This window comes from Charadrius vociferus, unplaced genomic scaffold (genome assembly GCF_000708025.1).
Source record: "Charadrius vociferus isolate BGI_N301 unplaced genomic scaffold, ASM70802v2 scaffold218, whole genome shotgun sequence".
In the NCBI taxonomy this organism is placed as follows: Eukaryota; Metazoa; Chordata; class Aves; order Charadriiformes; family Charadriidae; genus Charadrius; species Charadrius vociferus.
This window is the reverse complement of record NW_009650084.1, coordinates 3,240,060-3,263,965: the sequence shown is the minus strand read 5'-3', so window position 1 is coordinate 3,263,965 and position 23,906 is coordinate 3,240,060. Positions and strand designations below refer to the sequence as shown.

At 37.5% G+C, this 23,906-nt stretch overlaps 1 protein-coding gene across 1 annotated transcript in view; it reads left to right on the top strand.

Annotated features, from left to right (window-relative positions):
- MYO16 (myosin XVI) overlaps window positions 1-23,906 on the top strand; it is a 322,775-nt gene that overhangs the window by 82,556 nt on the left and 216,313 nt on the right. The window contains 3 exon segments of the mRNA XM_009892140.1: window positions 237-345; window positions 14,347-14,471; window positions 18,422-18,547. Coding sequence (XP_009890442.1) covers window positions 237-345; window positions 14,347-14,471; window positions 18,422-18,547 — 360 coding nt within the window.

The following is a 23,906-nucleotide window of genomic DNA, read 5'->3' as shown; positions in this document are numbered from 1 at the left end:
GGTGGCAACAGTGTCAGCTGTCCCAAGCAAAGCCAGCCCTTTCTGACATTCAGGAGTCCTTTATTTTGTCTTTGCTTTTTTGTATCGTTTGGTTTGGTTTGTTTCAGGTTATAATCAGCCTGCTATCTAAGAACCCCAGCTTTGAAATGTTTTTAAATGGGAAATGTATAGGAACCCCAGTCCTGTTTTGAGATTTCACTGCAAAATCCTGAAATGTTTTTAATTCTTGTCTGTAGGCTGGAGCAAATGTGCTGCTGCAAGATGTTAATGGAAACATTGCACTTGATTATGCCATAGAAGGAACTGAGTCTAGCAGCATCCTTCTGATGTACTTAGAAGAAAATGGTAAGTCAGCTCTTCAGCTTCTGGAGTGTTTTTATTGAACATGACCTAAAACCGAAAAGGATGGATATTGGTTTGACATAAGTCAGTGCTGGAGCCAGTGGAACTATATTAGTTTGGAGATGAAGGGAAGGAAGATGATTTGGAGTCACAAAAGTTTTCAGTGAATTTAGATTGGAACAACAAACAAAGGTTAGTGGCAGTGGTCATTGTCAGATCTGCTTTTGCCCATTCATATGGAAATGCTAGCATGTGAATTCAAAGCAGAAAAACTGCAGTAATGCAGAAGCTTTTAAAACCACTAATTTAACAGTGTGAGGATCAGGTTTCATATTTGGTTTGTTTTTTTTTTTTCCACATTTGAGTTATGTATAGCCTCAGAGTATATTTTTTCCAGTGACAGACTGTTAATTAAATAAATCTCTGCAAATCATCTGAATGGAAATGTATATGAAACGTTATCACTTATTCAAAAATATCAGTATTGGTTTTGTTTTGTATTGAGAAAATACTGTAGCTCATTTTCTATTACAAACTATGCTTAATATGTTATAGATGACAGGACCTGTATTGAAAAAAAGGGTTTGTTATTCACCAGATCCAAACTTAGAAAAGAGTTCTGAAATGAGATTTCTACCATTGCTTTTTGACTATAGTAGATTGCCTTAACATTGTGTGTGGCTTATCATAACACTGATGAAAATGTATTAAGTAGAAATAACGAGCAGTAATGTAAAAATGTATAATTTCAACATCACCTCCACATAAGAAATCTGTTTTAACATTAACTAAGTTATATCCTGTTAATGAACACTTAAAAAAGAAGTTAACTTAGCGTGGCAAGGAAATCACACTCAGTGTCAGATCCTGTACTGTTAGCACATACAGTGTATTACACAGGTATATTTCATAATTTTTCTTCCTTGGTGGTTGGCAATGTCTTCACAGCTCATGAACTCTGGTTTTGGGTTTTTCTAATGGCAAGACAGGTGTTAGCTTCTAAAAACCTGATTGCCCTGCAAAATGCAGATATTTGGAGTCTAAATGCTCCAAATACTTTGGCTGATGTGATATTTAGCATGCAGCATACAGCAAGCATGTAGCATACAACAAGATGTAGTTTGCTTACTTGCAATTATTAATGCAGATCTGTCAGAAATGCTTCCTCTTTCCTTGGTTTGTCTCTCTTTTTGTTTGGTTGCAAAATGAAGTAGATTTTTTGGGGAAAAAAAAATTGCTAATTTCTTGGCAAGGTGTCTACATTGAAAGAACCTGTATGGAACAGTTTATTTTTATGAGTCTAATGTTAGCAGTATTACCTCTTTTCCAGTAGATAAGAGACACACCATTCCTCACTAAACAATGATTCTGTAAATGTGGTAAGTTTCCAAAGAAAAAACCTAAACATTATGATGGTGAGATCTACCTCTGTTAACTTTAGATATATAAGCCTGAGCTAATCATCCAGACCTTTTCTTTTGGTCAATAGAGAGAAATAGGAAATGCATGCATCGTTTCAGCTCTTCCTAACCTGGCTAGGTGTGGAGAACTGACTTCCAGGACGAAGCCCTTCACGAAGCCCTCATCATTGCAGTAGTCCCCATGCACACCTGCATATGTGTACCCCAACACAGAGCAATGTCATGGCCAAAAATCTTGTGCAAGAGCATTAGCTGATCCTATAGTAAATACCGTCTTCAGCCTGTAGCGTTGTGAAACAACACTATAGTCTCACTCTTTAAATACAATGTATAAGGCACATTTCCCCATTCTCTATACTTACCTGCATTCCTAAAAGATTTCCTTAACATTCTCCATTCAGATGTGCAGCCTGGTTTACAACATTAAGAAGAGATTGCTGTGTAAAATAGACTATACTCCAATCATCGCTTCTAATTGCAGAGTTCACAGAGAAAAATATAATCAAGTGCCTTATGGCTCAGCTAAGAAGAAAACAAGAAGCTATCAATTTACTTTGATGAAACAAAGACTGGAACAAGTAGCTTTAATGCTATGGAAAACTTTTTTAATTGGGGACATTAAAGTTCTTATAAGTCTTGTGAATTTTTAATTTCTTACAGATTTCATCACTGTGGTAGTTCACTCTAGCTGTGAACTACACTGCACTGCAGAACTTAGTGAGTGAACTCCCTCTTCATTGTCAAAGATAAACTAATTTAATCCATGAAAGGCCTGGAGCCATAGGTGATAACAATAGCCTTAGATGCATTTAATATTTATATATTTTAAAATATTTTTACTTATTTATTGAAATTAGTTTTTTGACTTCTGTTTGTAAGTGATCTGTTAGGACACAGGATTATCAGAAGTGCAAAGTAAAGTTATCCTCTAGCAACTGCCTGAGAGCTTTCATATATACTTTATTGTTGTTATGGAATATAGCTCATTAGGATATTATATGAAGATTATATTACTAAAGTCTACACAAAATTCTGTGTATTTCATTAAAATACTCCTTTCCCGTCCAGAAATCGGCTTTCTCTGATGTTACATTTTGTTCTGTAACTGTGTTACATTGTATACTTAAACTAATTATTGATTGAAGAAAGCAATAAGCAGACTACTTACCTAAAAGAAAACAAGTTGAGGTACATATCCTCTGTATTTTAAGAGCATCTTTTGTGTTAGGTAATAATTCTAGTGTGCTATAAGCTTAATTTAAGATATCCCTAGTTAAGGATGGAAGGGAAAATACAGCATCTGACTTCATATTTAGCAAAGTAGTGGAAATAGATTAACTATATGATATTTGATCATGTACTAGGACCACTCAGAAGCCTAGCGTGCTCCTGAGCTCCAGGACTTTATTTGGGTTGATTTGTCTAAATCAAGTGTCTGGTAGTCACTCTAGAGCAAACCCTCCTTAGAGCAAAAGACATGCTTCAAAGGTAGGTATCTGTAATGAGTCATCTGAATTAAGATCTGAGCTGCATGCATCTTTCCAAGGGAGCCCAGAATGTCTAGCTGAGATATACAAGTCTGCTACATAGAATGGGATTCAGTTTACAGTTATGATATTTAAGTTTACAGGTCTGTATGCAGGTGCCTATACACTAGCTTTGGTGTCTAAATTGCTGTTACCATTAGTGGTGTTCTTGGAAATATGGTGACTAGAGAGCAGAAGGGTTACTCATTTGACCAGCCACTAGGAAAACACTGGTGAACACTGTTAAATTTATTCAACACCAAGGTATCATTGGTGTTGCATGTTACTGGTCTTCTTGTTTTGCTATGAAAAGAAAGTCATGACATTTGAGGACTTCGAAAAATAAGATGAGACCATCTGCTGCAATGACCTGCCAAGACAAGGCCAACTGAGAGTAGCCCAAGTTACCCAGAGCCATTTTGTAGGAGATTCTATAATCTCTCTGGGCTCCCATTCCAGTGCTGAGCCACCTTCATGTAATTTTTTTGGTAATATTTTCAGTTGGAATTTTGTTGCAACTTACACTTGTACACTTTTGTCCTTTCATTGTTTACCTTCAGGTGGTCTCTCCCTCCAGAGGTGAAATGAAAATATCAGGAAGTGTGAAAAGGGTGGTTTTTTCGCTGTTTGTCTTGTTTTATTCTGAACCTGGTTGCTTATTGGAATCACTGAGAAGTCCACCTGGCACCTTCTGTAACCTTTATTTAGATTAATATCAGCTTTATGTTTTAAGGCAAAGCTTTTGTTGTATTAATGCTATTTTTTTAAATATCAAACTTTAAATGACTGCTAGAGTCTTCTCTTTGTTTTTAGAGGCAGAATGTTCTACTGTAGAATTGTGTCGGTGAAACTTTGATTATGGCATACGATCCTTATGTTTCCTCCTTTTCCTTTAGGCTATTTTAAATATTTAATGTGTTGAAGAATGCAACATTTTTGTTTACTTCCTTGGGTGGTATTTAGTTGCATAGTGGATTAGATGACTCAGATATAAACTACAAATGAGTGACAGATATTTCTTGGTTCCCTATTTGACAAATGACAGGAAGTGACACATTCACTGTGCAATTTGTTTCCAAAAAAGAGGTGTTCCCTTTTGTCCTCCAAGATCTCAGCTTCAGCTTTCGGTAGGATAACTGTGTATTCCTAGAACATCAGCATTGTTATTTAATATGAGAAAACAGCATCTGGATATTTACTGCTACCTTTTTTTTTTTTTTGTTAAGGTCTAAGTATTGTACACATCTGAAAACAAAATAATATCTTTTTTGTCTATTGTACAGTGAGAGTTTATGGACTAGCATATAATTACAAAAAAAAAAAAAACCAACAACAAAAGAAAACCATCTGTTGTGATTTTTTTTTTTTTAAAAATGACTATATTTAAATAACATATCTACCTGAAGCTACAGATGACTTTTCTTTTTCTACTATGGCACAGGTACAGAAAAAAAAAAAAAAAGGGTTATTGCTTTTCTATAAAGCATTCTTTTTGTTTTTAACAATTCACTTTCTGCAGGGTAAATGTGTTTAAAATAGCTGGTTAAAGGTTATTGATCTTTGATGGTAATAGAGATTTCATGTACTTAATCAAAATCTTTTATAGTATTTCAAGCTGTGTGGATCTGTTTTGTTCTCTGAATATTAAGGGGATCATATTCAAGTGTCTCAAAAAATTGTCTATAGAGACAAAATAGTGTTCAAGTTCTATCCATTAGGTATGTTTTTGTGGTTCAAATTAGTTAAAATATTGTGCAGATTTCACAAAAATAGACCATGGTTTATTAAATTCTTACTACGAAATGGATTAAACCTTACTTTTCAGCTGCAAAGTAGAAGGAATAAATTCCTTTTTCTGCCTTGCAGCCTAGGTAAAATAAAAAATAAAAAATAAAAAAAAGAAGCTAAGGGTTAGTACAAAATCTTACACTGAAGACAGTTTTTAACATTAGCCAGAAACAGTCAACTCATAAATTACTATAATGAGGAGAATTTCCCTGAAGCCAACAGTTAACAACATAAAGGAAATAACATGTGCAGGAAAAGCTGATTCAGAAAAGTAGTGGGCAAAGGATTAAGGAGAAATTTATGGTAAGACTGACACTATACAGTAATCTAGAATGTGATAGGAAGATACATCCAAAAATTATTTTAGTTTAAAATTTAAAGTAATTCGGAATTATACATAAAACCTGGTGTGGTGGGTTAGTCTTGGCTAAAAGCCAAACTCCCACTCAGCTCCTCACTCACTCCCTCTCCTGAACAGGACAGAGAGAGAGGATTAGAAAGCTTGGATAAAGACAGGAAGATTGCTTACCAGCTACTGTCTGTCCTAGTTCCGGCAGCGATGGGGTTAATTTCCCCAAGGAGTGGGCAGGGGGCGGGTATTCTATCCCACTGTCCCATGCTAGCTGTGGAGAAGGGGGCAGTCACCACTTGGGGGTGGGCTGCGGCGGTGCGGGACCAGTCGGTGCGTGGCGGTATTGTAATCTCGTCTTTATATCCTTTTATCGGTGTTATTGGTTTTTTCCCCTCTTCCCTTTTGCTGTTCTGTTAAATTGCACTATTTCAACCCATGAGTTTTGCCTTTTTCAGTCGATTTTTCCCAGGGCTGTGGGAGTTGAGCGAGTGGCCGCGTGGTTCTTTGTTGCCTGCTGAGGCCAAACCACGACACTGTCACAGGCAAAACAGGCTCGACTTGGGGAAAACTGCCAACTGGAATAGATTCCAGTACTGAGAAACAGAAAGACAAACATTAAAACAACACCTTTCCTCCCCCTTTCCCAGGCTTGTCTTCACTCATTCACTCCAGACTGCTCTACCCCCTCAAGTGGTGCAAGGAGGTGGGGGAGCTACAGTCAGTACATAGCAGTTTCACTCTGCTGCTTCTTTGTCTTCACACTTCTCCTCTGCTTCACTGTGGGTTTTTCACAGGGACACAGTTCCTTCAGGAATGTGCATCTACTTCGCCATGGTTCCTCCATGGGCTGCAGGGAATGTCTCCTCCGACATCTGGAGCACTTCTTCCTGCTCCTTCTTCACTGTCCTTGGTGTTCCTTCAGATGTTTCTTCCTCTTTTTGTTCTTTCTTTGTCTCTCTGTCCACTGTTTTCTACCCTTCCTTAAATCCGTTTTCACAGAGGTGCCACACTTGGCTGACAGGTTTTGCTGTGTCCTGTGGTGGGTCTGCTGGAGTTGACTAGAACCGTCTGCTGGTCCACACGGGAGAGTCTCTGGCCTTTTCCCACGGAAACCACCCCAGCAGCCCAACTGCCAGCACCTGAACAATACATTTGGTCATGTGTTTCTCAACACTCTGGCACTTTTTGTGAGAGTAAGATCAAACTAAAAATCCCAGTTATGTGTATTTTTCATCAGTTTTGATTGTCATTAATTCAGAATTATTACTTCAGAATACGTACACCAAAATGTTCTAACATTAAGGTTGTGCTATAGAAACCCTTAAAAAGATCTAGTAATCCAACAAGGGGGGAAAAATCATATACTGTTTCTTCAGTGCATTCAAGAAAACCAACTGGTATAGATCAATATCATTTCAGAAAAGTATTACTCTAGACTTTCATATTTAAAACAATGCAAGGCTTTTCACAGACGTTAAGTAAGGAACGATTGCTAACATGCTACAATAAGAACTCCCTAAAATGTCAACACATACAGATTGTTAGCCCTAAAGATGAGTAAACTTAAGCTAAAACTAAATCCCCCGATATATTTTCTATTTTAGAACCATGTGCAAAGTGATTTGGATTTCTGCTTACAAATTTTCTATTAATAATAGAAATAGGTGGGCCCAAGCCAACCTCATGCAGTTCAACAAGGCCAAGTGCAAGGTCCTACATCTGGGTTGAGGCAATCCCAAGCACAAATACAGGCTCGGTGGGGAATGGCTGGAGAGCAGCCCTGAGGAGAAGAACCTGGGCGTGCTGGTTGACTAGAGGCTCAGCATGAGCCAGCAATGTGCAATCACAGCCCAGAAGGCCAACCGTATCCTGGGCTGCATCAAAAGAAGTGTGGCCAGCAGGTCAAGAGAGGTGATTCTGCCCCTCTACTCCGCTCTGGTGAGACCCCACCTGGAGTACTGCATCCAGCTCTGTGGCCCTCAACATAAGAAAGACAGGGACCTGCTGGAGTGTGTCCAGAGGAGAGCCATGAGAATAATCCAAGGTCTGGAGCACCCCTTCCCTGAGGAGAGGCTGAGAGAGTTGGGGCTGTTCAGCCTGGAGAAGAGAAGGCTCCGGGGAGATCTTATTGCAGCCTTCCAGTACCTAAAGGGGGCCTACAGGAGAGCTGGGGAAGGACTTTTTACTAGGTCACATAGTGACAGGATGAGGGGGAATGGCTGTAAACTGGAAGAGGGCAGGTTTAGATTAAACATTAAGAAGAAGTTTTTTACTTTGAGGGTTGTAAGGCACTGGAACAGGTTGCCCAGAGATGTTGTTGAGGCCCCATCCCTGGAGTTGTTCAAGGCCAGGCTGGACGTGGCCTTGGGCAACCTGGTCTAGTGGGAGGTGTCCCTGCCCGTGGGAGGTGTCCCTGCCCATGGCAGGAGGTTGGAACTCCATGATCTTCAAGGTCCTTTGCAACCTAAACCATTCTATGATTCTATGATAGTATTGATGCAGTAAGTTGACAGAAAAACAGGCAACAAAAACCAAACAGCCTCAAGGTGGTTCAACAATTTTTCACGCTGGTTCTGGCTGATTGAGAACCATCTACCCATAAGATTATTACACACAAAATATCTGTCTATTTTCTGCAGAGAGGTTGATTAATTGGTAATAGGGGTTAGGTAATGGCGTCGCCAGTAAGAACAAGAGACCAAATGGCATATTCCCAAGTCCTAAAAATGAAGCACACAAAAAATGTCACACATTGAAAATGTTGTCGTTGAGAATTCTCATCTGTCATCCTTTGATGTGTTTTCTAATAGAAGCTTGAATAAGCTACCTTAATTTTTATATTTCCTAACTTTTGGGGAATTGACTTCAAAGTCTTAGACTTCTCTTAATATTTGTATTTCCGGCACACAAATGCATGGATGTTTAAAAGTAATTTAAAGAAAAAAATTCCATCATATGGAAACATTTTTTTACCCATATGTTTCTATCAAAGGGAAAACCTTTAAAGTCACTGTGCAGACTTTTGGCACTTGAATTAACATTTTAAGTTATATCCAGTAGTTTATGATCTACTTTGTAACTAACCCTAGAAGGAAAACAGACTTGTTTGATGTTGTGAAGAACATCAGAAACTGGGAATGCCCTTTTAGTATTCTTTCAAATAACTTACCGATGCATAACCTAATTGTATTACCATCAGCAATAGATTATTGTTTTTTATAGAATTCCTAAAATGATAACCTTTAGCAAGTTAGAAAAAAAATTTCAGTGCCTGGAGTGCACCCACAGGCTCTGCAACCTGTCCCCACCCCTCCCAGGTGCCTGGCTGCCTGTGCTCAAAGACAGCTCTGATATGGCACAGCTGTGTGACCTGGTAGCAGTTGGCTGAGAAAAGAGCTAAGTTGTGAGGCAGAGCTGAGAGAAGCCTTGTCATCATCTTTCACCCTGGCTCAGGTTCTTGCCCTTGGTCCTTGCTTGAGGCATGCCTATGCCCAGCCATGAGCATTGATGATCCTGACCCTGAACCACTGACTTGACTTCCTTGCTTCGCCTGATTTGTCTGGATTTGTTGCTACAGGTTTCTGGCGATCACAGGACTGTCAGTTGGCCCTGATTCCCATCACTGGATTTGCTCAATTTTCTTGTTTGGGTACTGTGGGGCTGTGCCCTGGTCAGCAAAGAGACTGCCCTGTCTGCCCTGTGTTCGTCCTGGCTCTCTGGCACGTATTGAGCAGCCTGCTTTTACTGCTGTCTCACAAAAACATCCAACCATAACGTATTAAGAACTTGCGGAGAAATGCTGAATATAGAAGTACTGTATGTGATGAGCTCAGGTCAGACATGATACTTATCACAAGTAACCAGAGACAATGATACAGTTGTTTTGTTTCTGTGTTCTAGTATTAATATTACAAATAAAATAATACACATGCAAGACATATCCACAGATGAATGCTTTAGTATTAAGCCCTGAGATTGTGCCAGACTGTTAAAACAAATTACAAAAATTATTTTTGTTTTCATACAAGTTCATTTAACTAATTTGAGCCGGAAGGGTCATCAACATCCTTATTACAGAAGAGAGAGAAAATAAAGCATGTTTCACTAGAGTGGGAGAATTGTCACTCTGATGTCTACATGAGGAGGAGATGGGAATTTAATTTCTGGTAACATTTTCAGTCTAGAAGGAAATAAACTAAACATCCTGCACTAAGCATATGTAATGATATCTTTAAAGGCAAAGAGGTAAAACCCACCGACTATCAGTTGGTACTTCTGCAGTGAATTAAAGCTATAGGCCTCAGTAGTTTTGCAAGGATACATTCTTTTGCAGGTACTGTAAATACTGGCTTCCCTTCACGTAATCAATGTTGCTGAAATGTATCTGTTCATACGCTGATCTTTGAAAATCAGATTCACATAACGCCAAGCGATATGCACAAGAGCTACCGAACAACGTAATTTAACAAAAACAATGCTCTTTACAAAGCTATCTAGTAAGTAACTAGAAAAGTCCTTCTAAAACTTTAAGCAAATAAAGCTGGATAAAGTAACAGCTACACCTGAATGAAAATTAATATTTCAAGAATGGTACTATGACTTTTTTTTTTTTCCCCCCCTTATGGATTGCTTGTGAACATATCTATCCTATCTTATGCTGCACAGGAGAAAAACAGAAATTTTAAACCATGGTGTCCTCAGAATTACAGAAGAGTACAGGCAGGCTCGATCGCACTCAGGGTGAAAAGAGCCTTGCTCTTGTGTATACAGCTCTGTGCAGGTAGGGCAGATATGGACAGGGTAAGAGAAGGCTTAAGAGGAGAGGAAAGATTGACTTCTCAAAGCTGTTGCAAATTTTTAATGTACATTTGTGTTTGCAAGACAAGGCGATATTGACCTCTCTTAAAGACTGTTAAGCCCGTTGGAGAATGAGAGGTGCAATTTGCAGAAGGAGTGGCTGCTGGGTGTGTGTAATGGGTGTTACTCAAAAGAGTGCTCGAGTGTTTCGCTTTGTACTGGTCACAGGAATGGTGGTTCCCCTTGCAAATGGAGAGACTTCTTAGTACTGGACGTTTCTGAGGAAATATTTTTTATACCAATTCTCAGTTCTGTTTGCCATGTATCTTTTTACCACTGCGAATTTTTGAAAGTTACTTTGCCCCTTTTTATCTGAGGTTTTCACATTTCTTTGGGATGTCAGTTCTATAACCTTATGCCAGAGAGGGTGAGACAGCCAAAGCACATGAAATGGCCTTGTCAGGTGTTTTTCTTAAACAGTAAGAAGTAATGCATTTTGTAGCTTTTAGGTTATGCTCCTGCCTGTCATCAGCGCTGATACTCGTCACCAAATGCTGTGCTCTGCAGGGTCACTACTGTTTTAACTGTTCCTTCTCCACCTCATCTCCTGCAGAATTTGTGAACGTGTAGCTCTTGTTCTGATTTTACAGGGTATTTGAAGCATATTTTCCATCCTATGCCTTTCTTTTTTACTTTCCATTTTTAAAAATGTGATTCTGTTCCCATGGTACGTTCTAATTTGGTTTTCTTCCCCTATTTATTCATGCTGGCTGTCATCCCATTTCAGCTGAATAACTAAACCACATTTCCCCTTTGAAAAGCAACGTGAAGGTCATTCTTTGATTCAGGCAGCAAGAGTTACTTACTGTATGAGTAGCATTTTGTTGTTCCATCTAAACTCATAAAAAGTATCACTCCCTGGGGAGGGAGAGTGGACTCTCTAGAATTACAAACTTGATGGGAAGGCAGTTGCTGACCAGCTCTCCTTGCCTGAGCTTCAGAGAATGATATATGTGCACTCCTGGTAAAGCTGCTTCTCAGCTACCCGGTGGAGAAGCCTTTGCTTTGAAATCTGACAGTTCCCAAGTTCTTGGAATGCAAAACTGTGAAATTCTGAGATTGCAATATAGATTATTTTTCATGTTTTCATTCTGTTTTCCGTAAAGACAGAGGAAGGGAATCTCTGTTGTTTCTGTAGCATTTTCAAAACTCCTTTGGAGTTTTGAAAAATGAAGTCTATTGAACATATCACTGTGGTAGCTCACTTGCCAGGCTATTTACTGTGATTTGTTTAATGAAATGTGTATTATTCTTTTATAAAATTATTAGTTTGAAATCAACAAAGCCATCTTGAAATTCACATAGACTGTGCCTTTTGTTGCTTTGTAGCGTTGTTTATACATTTTCTCTGAGCTGATGAGTGTAATTATACTTGTGATAGAATGTATGTAGCAATTGATGCAGCTGAACTCTATTCTTGACTCCTCCTTCAATGTGAGCAAAGTTAATCTTTCAAGAGCCAGTTTTTTTGGGGCCTATGCAATACTCACCAAGGTTCTATAAAGTGCAATTTACAAGGTGTAAGGATCAATATTTCACTGTTAGTATAAGCATATACTGATAAGTTAATTCTCTGACCATGCTAAGCGTAAGACAGTAGTAAATTGCTTGAAAAGGCTGAGTGGACTCAGTTGGCCTCTGCCCTCAACTTGTAGCCGTTACTGTAATTAACATGAAACATGACGATCCAAACAGCCTGATAATAACTGGTTTTCCTTCTCAGTCTTTTTTTTTTTTTTTTTTCTTCCTGGGTCAGAAACTGGTATTTCTTATTTGTGGATTATGAACTTGATTTCCATTTTTGAGTGTTTGGGGTATAATTCACACACAAAAGAAGTAGTACATTAATTTCCACCTGTTGCCTCTCTCCTTGAAAAATAAAACTTATTCTAATTGTTTACTGGAGACATCAAGAGTAAGAAAGAAATTGACATAAATTCTGTCAGCAGTACTTAACAATACCCTTCTTCATCAGGTATGAAATGATATATTTTTCAACTTTAATCTCTCTTAGCTGACAACATGAGAAAGAGCTTTATCATGACCAGTCAAGTTTCGTTTCAGCCGCTCAGTCTGTCTATGTAATGTGTTTAAAAAGTGAAGTCACTGCTGCAAATGATAACTAATTTTGGGTGTATATAGCCCTTCACATCACATAGTGTTTTGGAAATGTAAACTTGCACATTTGAGAAAGTTCTGACACTGGCACAAGAATGTTAAAGTGTCAATTTGTTGTTGCGAAAAGAGGAAATAGGCAGAAACAGAAAGAAAAAAAGAGATTTAATTGATGCCATGTTGCATTAGTAATCTGTAAATGTCATCAGGTAGTTTTAAGTCATTACTGTGAAACGTGATATAGGCATAAAACCCTCAATTCTGACAGTATGAATACATTGATTGCTAGGAGATACTCAGAACATCCTGTGAAATCTGCATTGTGTTCCAGTCTAGCAACTGGCAGGCAATAGGATGTTAGTACATTTTGCTTTTAGGTGGTTATCTAATTTGAGCTCTCAATATCATACATATACACATATATATTCGTCTGAATTGCATTTGTGTGAAAGATCACAGGTTTTAGTCCAGATACAAAACCTACCTCATTTTCTGCAGCTTGAATTTATATTGGTGTTTTACATTGGGTGTCATTTAGTATCATTTAGGTGACAGGTGTGAAAATATGAGAATAAGTAAACTTGGCCAGCAAGACAGTGTTTGCATTCTGAATATTTCACCTCAGAGATGAAACTCTTAGAAGTGCTGCAGGCAAATAAAATTCAGAGCATAAAGCAGTGTGTAGAGTAGCATGTTAAAGAAAGAAAACAAATGGGATTCTTTGCTGGACTACATATGGTACACCCATTTATACAAGTTCCAGGGTAGATTAAAACTAAGAGACTAAAAATAATGCTTTTACTCTGAAATGTGCTTCAGTTGTTTTAGTAATGCAAAAAACTGCTAGAATACTTGAAGATAAAATATAAAATGAATTGTTCAAGCAAAAATATTTGAGTTAAATACATAGTAATTAAATTGATTTATTATTAGTAACTTTTCAGGTCACTGACAAATGTGGAAGAGAACCAAGAAACTATTTATTCATATATTTTTGTTATGTCATGGCCAGGGCAGAGAGAAAGGGATTTTGTACTCAAATTACGTTTTCTATATATGAATGTAAATGACCACGTGAAGCTAGGAGCAGAAGAATCAAGCCCTGAATTTTAATTAGATATTCCAATCAAGCCACAGCCACTTAGCAATTTTGTTGTACCCTCTGTTTCTAATTTTAAGACTCTTCAGACTGGAGGACATGCTTTCTTTTGGTGATAGGCTGCCTTCCTTCTCTTCCTTTTAAAGCTGTAGTTTGGCAACTGTTTCATTCAATAGCAATGCTGACACAAGCGATCTCGTGCCCTTCAGTCCTTTCATCCCCTCCCATTTGTTCCTGCCTCAGTACCACATTTTCTCTTCATTTATGGGGACTTGTAATGGTCTAGGCTCAGCTGAAGAACTAATACCAGTTAAAAAAAAAAGCCAGGCAGATAAGAAAGTGTTGAGTTTTACTGTCATTTGCTTCCCTTCACGACCTCTCAAGCAGTCGAGCTAACAGATTTGAGGGACTGGTCTGGGCACTGTGATGTATACACGGGGCTGAAAGAATGCAGCCCAAAATAATTTTCTTTAAGACACAAAGACTTGAGTGGCTTCCTTAGAGTGTTTAATTCTTTTCCTGTTCACAGCTATTTTCACAATCCCAATGGATTTAATGCTATTACAACTTCTTTACCTACAAGTGTTCCTGCCAGTCAGTAGGGGATCAGGCCCATTTATTTGATAGTACTGACTGACATAAAATCATCCATGTAGTGACTGATAAATAAAGATATGAGTAAACCTGTTGGTAAATATGAGGAAGTAAACATGTTACATAAATATACACTGAAGTCTAATTAAGTGTTAGTTAAGCTTTTACTAACCCAGAACACAAAATCATATATCTGCTCTTTATTGATGAATGAAATAGCAGAAGGTTTTATCCTTTTCTTTTTTTTTCCAGGTGTGGAGCTGAATTCGTTGCGCCAAATGAAGATACAGAGACCTATGACAATGCTCACAGATGTCCGACAGCTCATATCAAGTGGAGGAAGCGTAAATCAAAAGAATGATGAAGGAGTTACCCTGGTGAGTGGGAATATGTAATCATCACCCTGTGGATATGCATGTACTGCAACTGTGTACTGGTGAGCATGTTTGCAAGGCAATTCTCTAAGAAGCGAAATGAGGTAATGAAATATTTTAGTTCTCATCTGGCCTTTTGAAAATAAATATATATCCATGTCAGGCATAGTACAGATTTTAAAATAAGCTGATGCAACATCTGTGCCTTAATGACAACTTTCTCACTTTCTTAGCCACTGAATATGCAACACAAAAATTTATAGCAAAAAAAAAATTGGCACTGTAGTTTAGAACTGCAGCAGACACTTGTGATCTCTGACATTCTGTGTAAGAGAGGGTCTGAAACTTCACTCAGTGATTCCTGGTTTAGGCTCATATCTTATGGCCGAGCCAGGCTAAAATACTGTTTTATGAAGGTATCCCATCTGGATTCTGTGTAATGAAGCATCCACCATATCAGCAGATAAGTATTCCTTCTTCCAAATTTCCAAGTTTTTGGCAGTCACTGGGTCTCATTGTACTTATTTCTGCTAATAGATCATCTATTCCTTTGTTTTTTCAGGATTGCTACTTCTTCAGCTGTCAAATCTTTTAAAAATTAATGTAATAAAATAATTTTTAAATTAATGTATTTTTCCCTAGATAGCATGTCTGTGGAACCTTCTCTTTGCGTATAAAATCTTCAACATCATTATCAATCAGTAAATGGTCATTAGTAACATTAAGATACTTGAATATAAAAAATTCTCTTGTGTTTTCCTGCAAATATTGTACTAAAATAATTAGAAAGCCACATTTTATTGAACAATATTGTTATAATTATTATTGATATTTCAACATTTATGCTCAATCACATTGTATGATACTGAATTAATAAATTAATACACTGAATCATTAGTATTTAGTTCCATCTTTTAATACCTGTGGGGTGTTTAAACTGTAGTTGAAAAAGTGATCAGCCTTATATCTGGGGTTGTTGAATCCAGACATTGGCTCTGTCTATACAGAAAGCTATGAATTTTGGGGTGGCCACCCCAAGGCAGTTAACAGTAGTTAAAAACGGGAGGGAATCAGGGGAGGGGTAGGAAAAAATGACACAACCTTTAGTTTCATTCATAAAAGCATTAATTTATCTTCCAGTTTTCTGACACATTTAAGATGAGCTGCTAAATCACAGTAAAATGCAAAGTTGTTTCTATTGTACTTTACTCTTACTGCTACTTTAGTCTGAATTGGCTTAGTTAAACTGAATTATGAACTTCTCAAACTATCACTGTATAAAACCTTTTCTGTAGGTAGCTGGAATAGTTGAAAAGCATGTCTGAAATATGCTTAACAGTACTGCAAATACTAGGAGGAAAGCACTGTGGATAGTTTGGGTTTTGTTTGCTTGGTGGGATGTTGGCAAGGGGGACAATTTTGCGTGAACGGTTTTTATGTTGAACTTTGATTTTTTGAACTTCTTTCATAGTCTTGTAACAAGTAGCTACAGAGTGGATCATTTTGCTTTTGTTAGAGATTTCTATTATGTGAAACTTTTGTCTGACAAACTGGTGGGAAAACCAGAATTTGTTAAACTGCTCTGTCTCTATTCATGGGTGTGGAGTCAGCCAGTCTGTGAAAGCTGTATGTGTATGAAAGGGTTCTGGGAGTAGTTTTGTGTTGCTCTACATCTATCTGTACAGGGAAAACAACAAGTATCTCAGTTTTAAGCAGTCAATGAGATTTGTTTTCTCTTGATAGAATGAATATGTCTAAGTCCATGTGTAAATTAAGATGAATCATGCAAAAAATTGATGCCATAAATATATAAATGCAGACATTCTCATAGATTCATAGCACATACATACAAGCACATGCAATACAGACACAGAATGATATATGGCAAAATTAATTTTTCTGCTAAATTCTCCTGTAATATTTTTTCTTTATTTTTTTATGACAGATTTCAGTCATAAAGTATTTCCTTTGTCCTGTGAGCTTTTAAACTACTTTAAAATAGCACTTGTCAAATTGATGTCTGAATAGAAAATGTAATTTCTTCCTTTAAAACATAAGACAAGCTGAAGTTATGTCTGATTATGGGATAATTTTGAGGATTTTGTACATATGAAATTAGAACATATTTAGCATACAGAATTGGTGTTCTGCCCCCAAGGCAGGGGTATTCTACCCGCTTTCGAAGGGAAGATTTTTGATGAGCTATGTGTTTCATTCCTTTGCATCAAGCGTGTTCTTAGAGAAAACTTTATGCATGCCTTGCTGGTGCAGCTGAACCAAAAATAGCAAATAAGGCAAATAATATCCTGGACTCTGTTTTTGGTGTCTCCTATGCTTGTGGTGACTTTGGAACTACACGGTTTTAGTAACAGGTTTATTGCAAAGCCTTTTACTTGCCATTAGCCATCCATTTCAATCCTCCGAAAAATAGTCTCTTTGTCTAACGTTGCTTCAAGGGAAAAAAAGTATGTAGTTGGGCTACATGATTTTGGGATACAAGTTACCACCTATAATCTCAGTTCTCCATTTCTGCAATCTTCCTGAGCCCTGTTCTTACTGACCATCATGACAATCAGCTCCTTCTGACAGGGGATAAGGAATTATATTATGCCAGTTTCCAAACGCAAATTTTGTCCCCTTTGCTCCCCGAAGGGGAGGGAATGTTTGAAATCACAGCAGAGAACCATGAGAAAATAAACATCCTTAAACTGTAACCTGGATCAATCTGGTCATATGAAATATGTGCCAGACTTAAGAAACAATTTCCACCAAAACCTGCAAATTACAATTTTTCCGTGATGCAGGATTCTTTATTCCATTTTCCTCTTTCAATTGACTATTACCGGAGCAAATAATCTGTATTGACCTACTATGTGTTTCTCTGTGATCATTTTGTCTCTTTCTCTCTTGACAAGTCCAGTTTGGTATTATATTGGTTTTATATTGTTTTCATATTTATTTTACATACTTGCTATTTATAATAATTAAATAAAAATTAAAATCTATCTATATTCTTTTTTTTAAAAATCTCATACTATACCATTTATAGTGGAATTAATTGCTGATATAAATACTGAACACATATAGAGCCTTAATTAGCATTATATTGCAAAAGTTAATGTCCAGTTTCTCAAATCAGCAACTAATAAGGATATTTTTGAGTTTCCTCATTCCCCTTCTTGCTACTACAATTTTCAGTACCTTGTCACTCGTACTGTATGTATTACTCAGAATGACAAGCCATGAGCAAACACAGCTACCTTTGAAGTTGCCTCTTCTTTAGCAGGAAGTTGCGCTATGTGACCTCCTGAGGTACATGCTGACCTGAGTTTCTTTCATTCTGTTACTGCATTTTCCCCCATCTCTCCATTCCATTTTGACTCTGAAATTAAGTTTACTGATACAGACAATCAAAGAAAATCGTTAGAACAAATACCACTCAAAATATTTAAGTATCAAGGGAAGCAATGCAAGTAAATGAAATAAAACCTGTGATTCAAAATTGAAAAACTACTTTTACTGACTGATTTTGTGCTGCAAACTCACTGTGCTTGGTTTTATTATGTGTCAATAAATTCATTTTGGAGTAAAGTAGTGTCATCTTACATCTGGGATATTTGAACTGCCATAAAAGAAAGTTAGGTCTAGGCCATACACTGCTGAAGTGTATGAATCTACCTGGGCTGATGAAGTTTGCGAATGTGCTTGAAAGAATGTTTGCTTGAAATTGTATGAAAAGTATCTAGTGATGTTAGATTGTTTAAATAGATGTCAATAAGCCGACATTCTTATTTTTTTGGTGGGTTTTGTTTATAAATGTTTACTGCATGTATATTTTTTATTTGTCGTTATCGTGGTTTAGCCAGTTAGATCTGTGGACAGCCAAGATATGCAGTAGCGCATCATGGGTTTTTCTGAGCTCTTTAAACTATTAAGATACTTTTATATTGCAGCTGCACGTGGCCTGTGCTAATGGATACAAGAATGTTGCATCTCTGATCCTGGATCATGGAGCTGATCTCAATGTAGTGGATAACCAGTACTGGACACCTCTACATTTAGCTGCAAAGTATGGACAGGTAAAGCACAATTGTTTCACCTGATTCTCTTTTCTTTGTAGTAGTCTTCTGTAGCAATAGCAAATACTTTCAAGTCAAGGAGACTATTCTGGTTTTAATGTGTAGACCTTACACATTTCTGTACTATAGATGGCATCTCAAATGGCAGATCATTTGAGAATAAACACTGTAAATCCATCAACCCAATACAGCTCATTAAAATCAATCTGACATCAACAGCAGTTTTTCTCCAGCAAAAATTAAATTTGCACTGATATTTGAAAGGGCGCCGAAATAAGCACTTTTTGCTGTTATTTTCTTATATTCTGATGTCAAGCTCTGATTTTTAGTGAACTTTTTTGCCATGTACATCTCTGTGAATGAGAGTCCAGGATCCACTTAACACAGTAGCTGCCGTCAGAGTTTTACAGTCATTGAGTTGTGGAAGGGTGCCCTGGGTTTGGGATTTGGAGGCCATGCCTAAACATGACTGGTGACTCTTAACATCCCACCTTTTCACTTTTCCTTCATCCTCATTCTCCCAGGACATGCTTGATGTGCCTTTGTATAGACCACTTCAGGAGAGCTACTCACAGCTCCCACTAACCCCCCATACGGCTAACAAATCACCACTTACTCACAGCTACCTTCCAAAAACCTCTCTGATTCGTCCTAGCTCATCCTCCCACATTACTGCACTTTCTCCTGTCAGGTCTCTGCTGCAGCTCCCAGAAAACTCATCCCTTTCTATCCTTGTCTTCCACCAGGAGGGGCTCCTCTGCCATATACACAAGGCCAAGCTTCCTAGTCTTCCTCTGAATACACATTCACAGAATCACAAAATCACAGAATGGTAGGGGTTGGAAGGGACCTCTGGAGATCATCTAGTCCAACCCCCCCTGCCAAAACAGGTTCACCTACAGGTTGGACACAAATGTATCCAGGCGGGTTTCGAATATAGCCAGAGAAATAGACTCCACAACCTGCCCGAGCATCCTGTTCCAGTGCTCTGCCACCCCCAAAGTAAGGAAGTTTTTCCTTATGTTCAGATGGAATTTCCTGTGTTCCAATTTGTACCTGTTGCCTCTTGTTCTATTACTGAGCACCACTGAAAAGAGTTTGGCCCCATCCTCTTGACACCCACCCTTTAGATATTTGTAAGCATTGATGAGATGCCCTCTCAGTCTTCTCTTCTCCAGGCTAAACAGACCCAGGTCTCTCAGCCTTTCCTCATAAGAGAGAGGCTGGGGTCCCTCAATCACCTTTGTAGCCCTTGGCTGGGCTCTCTCCAGTAGTTCCTTGTCTTTCTTGAACTGGGGAGCCCAGAACTGGACACAGTACTCCAGATGTGGCCTCACCAGGGCAGAGTAGAGGGGGAGGATGACCTCCCTTGACCTGCTGGCCAGGCTTTTCTTAATGTACCCCAGGATGCCATTGGCCCTCCCGGCCACAAGAGCACATTGCTGGCTCATGGTCAACTTGTTGTCTATCAGAACAACCCTTAATCTGCACTGGTGCATGGGGTTATTCCTCCCTAGGTGCAGGACCCTTCTTTGTTAACACAAGATCCAGCAGCACACCACATCTTGATGGCTGCTCCACTGCCACCTATGTAAAAAAGTGTCAAAGCAATGTTCCTCAGAAACCTCCTGAGCTTTGCGGGCCCGGCTGTGTTGCCTTCCCAGCAAATATCAGGGTTGTTGAAGTCCTCCAAGAGAGCGAGGGCCTGTGATCATGAGGCTATTTCCAGCTGCCTGTAGAAGGCCTCATTGACTTCCTCTTCCTTATCCGGTGGTCTGTAGTAAACACCCACAACAGCATTATTCACAGAATCATAGAATCGTCTACGTTGGAAGGCACCTTTAAGATCATCAAGTCCAACCATCAACCTAACACTGCCAAAACCACCACTAAAACATGTCCCTAAGCACCACATCTACCGTGTTAGCCTGCCCCTTAATTCTTACCCATATGCTCTCAAGACATCCATTGTTTTCTTCTGTTTAGATTCCTGCTTTTTGGGATTTCTTTCCTGACACTGAATGTAGATGTAGTGAGTTAGTCAGAAAATGCTATGCATTGTAGCTGTCAAGCCATTCCCATTTCTTCAGTACTTTGCCATCTTGTAATGCCTATTTCTATCACCGTCAACCATGCTTTTAAACATAACTTGGAATGACAAAAAGTTGTTCATCCTAAACAGAACTCTGTTTTGTTTTCTTTTTTAATTTTCTAATACTTATAAATAAAAATACTCATGGACTTCTGCTGGACTATGAACTCCATAGTTAGATAATCTTAATTCTGTTTCTGCTCTCAGTGGAGACAATCCCATTCATTTAGCTCAATCTCTAGCCAATTATTGAGGAGAACTAGCTTTTCTTTTCATGTCTCTTTCAGGTATCTCAGTTGGTTTTGTTTTTCCTGTGACTAAACTTGTGAATTAAAAGATGAAGGTGCTGAGATACAAGGGGTGGGATGCAGCTGATTTTACTATAGCCTTAGTAATATGAATATGAAGCCAAATCTAGTTTTTTTGGTGGAGTTCTCTTTTTTCTTCTTCTTTTTTTTTTGAGTCTTGTGCTGCAGGTGATGCACGTTAAGATTTAAGGAATAGATTCTAAACATGCCAAAATGTCTAATGAAAAGCAAAAAAGACATGTATATAGGTAGACAGATGTAATTCAAGTACTTATGCTTATATATTATAATTCACCTGTCAGACTGTCTTCTTTAGAAAACTGCCATGTATAAAATATATTTTTAGGTTTGCAAAACCATTTAAGGATAAAATTGAGTACTTATGTTAAATATTGATTCATGTCTTGTTGCTTATTAAAATGACATACATGTATTTCCTTATTGCATGTGTTCTCATTTTCATTGAATAAATGACTTCCAACCTCTTTTTGGACTTCAGAAAATAAATAATACACTTTATAGCAAGAAGATAGTAAAAATGTAGTAAAAATAATACTAAAAATAAATGTGCTTGAGATTAGTTAGTTCTGTTGGGATATAGATTTCTCCTACTGAGATAGCCTATATCTGCTCTTTTACAGGTATGAAAGATCAGCATATTTTCATAATAGATTAAGTCATTGGTTTATATATGTATGGCCTGAAGCGTATCCTCAGCAATTTCTGGAAGGTTAAATTTACAAAGAAAATTTTTCTGCAAAAATATACTGAACTGAAGTTTTGTTAGCAAGTGAAGCATCAGTGACATTTTGCTTGTACTGTAGTTTCATTTTTCTCATCCCATTTTGTCCTGTGCTGTTTGGTAGTTGTGCTGCCCTCACTGATCCCTCTGGATCCTGCTGTGATTCTGCAGGCAGGCACCTACTCACTTTACCCATGTTCAGACTTCAGTAGGGCAAGAAAACTATTCAGTAGTATGATTGCAGTGATGCAATCTTGAGCTCGAGCTATTATTTCCTACGTTTCAGGATGGCTCGCGAGTTCAGGCATTAATGTAGTTGCACAATGGCTATAAGTGTCTTCTAGTGTGAAGCCTAAACACTGGTTGTTGAGGTTATTAAAAAAAGACTTGGAAGGATTGACCTAAAAGGACTGAGGAAGAACTTTCCTTTGGTTATATATGTGTAACATATATGTTTGCAACACTCATGTTGGATGACTTGAAATACTTTTTTTGTCATGGTTAGGTATTTTTCTTTTTGAAACAGACCCATGCATGTAAAATTTGTAACTGAAAGTGACTAATGGAAGAAAATGTCTTTCCTTTTGAAGCGTTTAAGAGCTCAGATTGCTGTGTTGTAAGATGATCTTTTTTGCTGGCTCTTTTGTTGAACTATGTCTCCGTTTATGTTCCAGCTGACGATGGCAGTGATTCTTACTATTCAGGAGTTATCAATGACAAGCAAGGGACCAGTTGTGCTGGTCACTTCACAAGCACTATGGGTACATGTGGAGGAAGACAAATGAAGTAACATTGCACTCTTCCTCACAAGAATTAATAAAATACAGAGCAAATGTCTTCCCTTTGTAGTGTTAATGAATGATATAATTTGGAGATACATTATTAGCATTGTAGATAATTTGCCGTCCTTATTTAGGAGGTAAATCTGGCTTTCATATGGATTCTGGTCATAAGAAACAAATAAATAATGTAAATACCTTTATAAGAGGGATTTATAAGATATCAGGGGAAACATTTCATCCAGTAGCTAAACCATCAGGATGTTTTTAAAATTTCCATTCTTATGATGATAATTTTGAAACATCTTTTAGCCTTAGTATGAATTCATGTGCATATCATATTTACAATTTCATTTTGAGTAATTACTTATAGACAAATACAAGCATTGTTACTGTTTGGGGGAAAAATTAGTATGGCAGAATGGGAATAATCTTAATCAAGACATGATTTGGATAATCTGTTTTAAATTAAAATATATTTATGAAGAAATAGGGGTTTTTTAGCCAAAAATAGTAAAATCTCCTGAGAAAGTCATTAATATATATTCTGGACTCCATTCCTTACGGTTTCACCCACTTGTAATTTGTGGCAGTTTTTTTTAAAAAAAAGTCTTACTTGAAAATGTGACTGTAGTGATAAATCTGTATGTTCTAGTAGAAGACTGTAAAAGAATCTGTTAGGTTTTAGTCTGATGTTCTTTTCAATTCTTGAGACGTTTTCTTTCCTTTCAGGAATGTATCTGAACAGAAAAATAGCCTTTTCTTGTCTTGTACCTTGTCTAATAAGCAATGATTCTTTAATGACTGGTCACAGAAGTTTCAAAAAACCTGTTCTAAACCACTGATGTTTAGTAGTTCACTAGCACTGCTGCAGCAAGACCTGCAGCCAAACCACATCCAATATATAATTAATATTATAGTCCATGAGTTATAAGGACTGGTAGTTTTTCCTGTTTATAAATTATCTACAAAATTCTTAATAATCCAGATATATTTTTCACCTGGATAAGCTCCTTACCTTAATAAAATGCAATTGGATTAGTTATACAAATTACACATTTAGTTTTTGAACTATTTTATGTTATAGACCTTACGTATATACAATTTGCATATTACTTTATGAAAAAAATTCAGTTACTGAAATTTCAGTAACTGTTTTGATTACAGTTTTGAATTTTGAAATTTCAGATACTATTTTGAAGAAATTGTTACATTGTTTTAAAGTGATATCCAGACTCAGCTGAGGGACCTAAGCTCTATACATGTACAGTTTTATGTTTACAAATATACAAAATAACAAAAAAAAGAAAATTAATACGAAATATACAAAATGAAAAAAAAATGGCTATTTTTAAGGCCATAACTAAAATAGAGCTGGTACTAGTTTACTTTAACTGAAAAAAAAAGAAGAATCCACTGAAGTTTAATATTTCTAGTG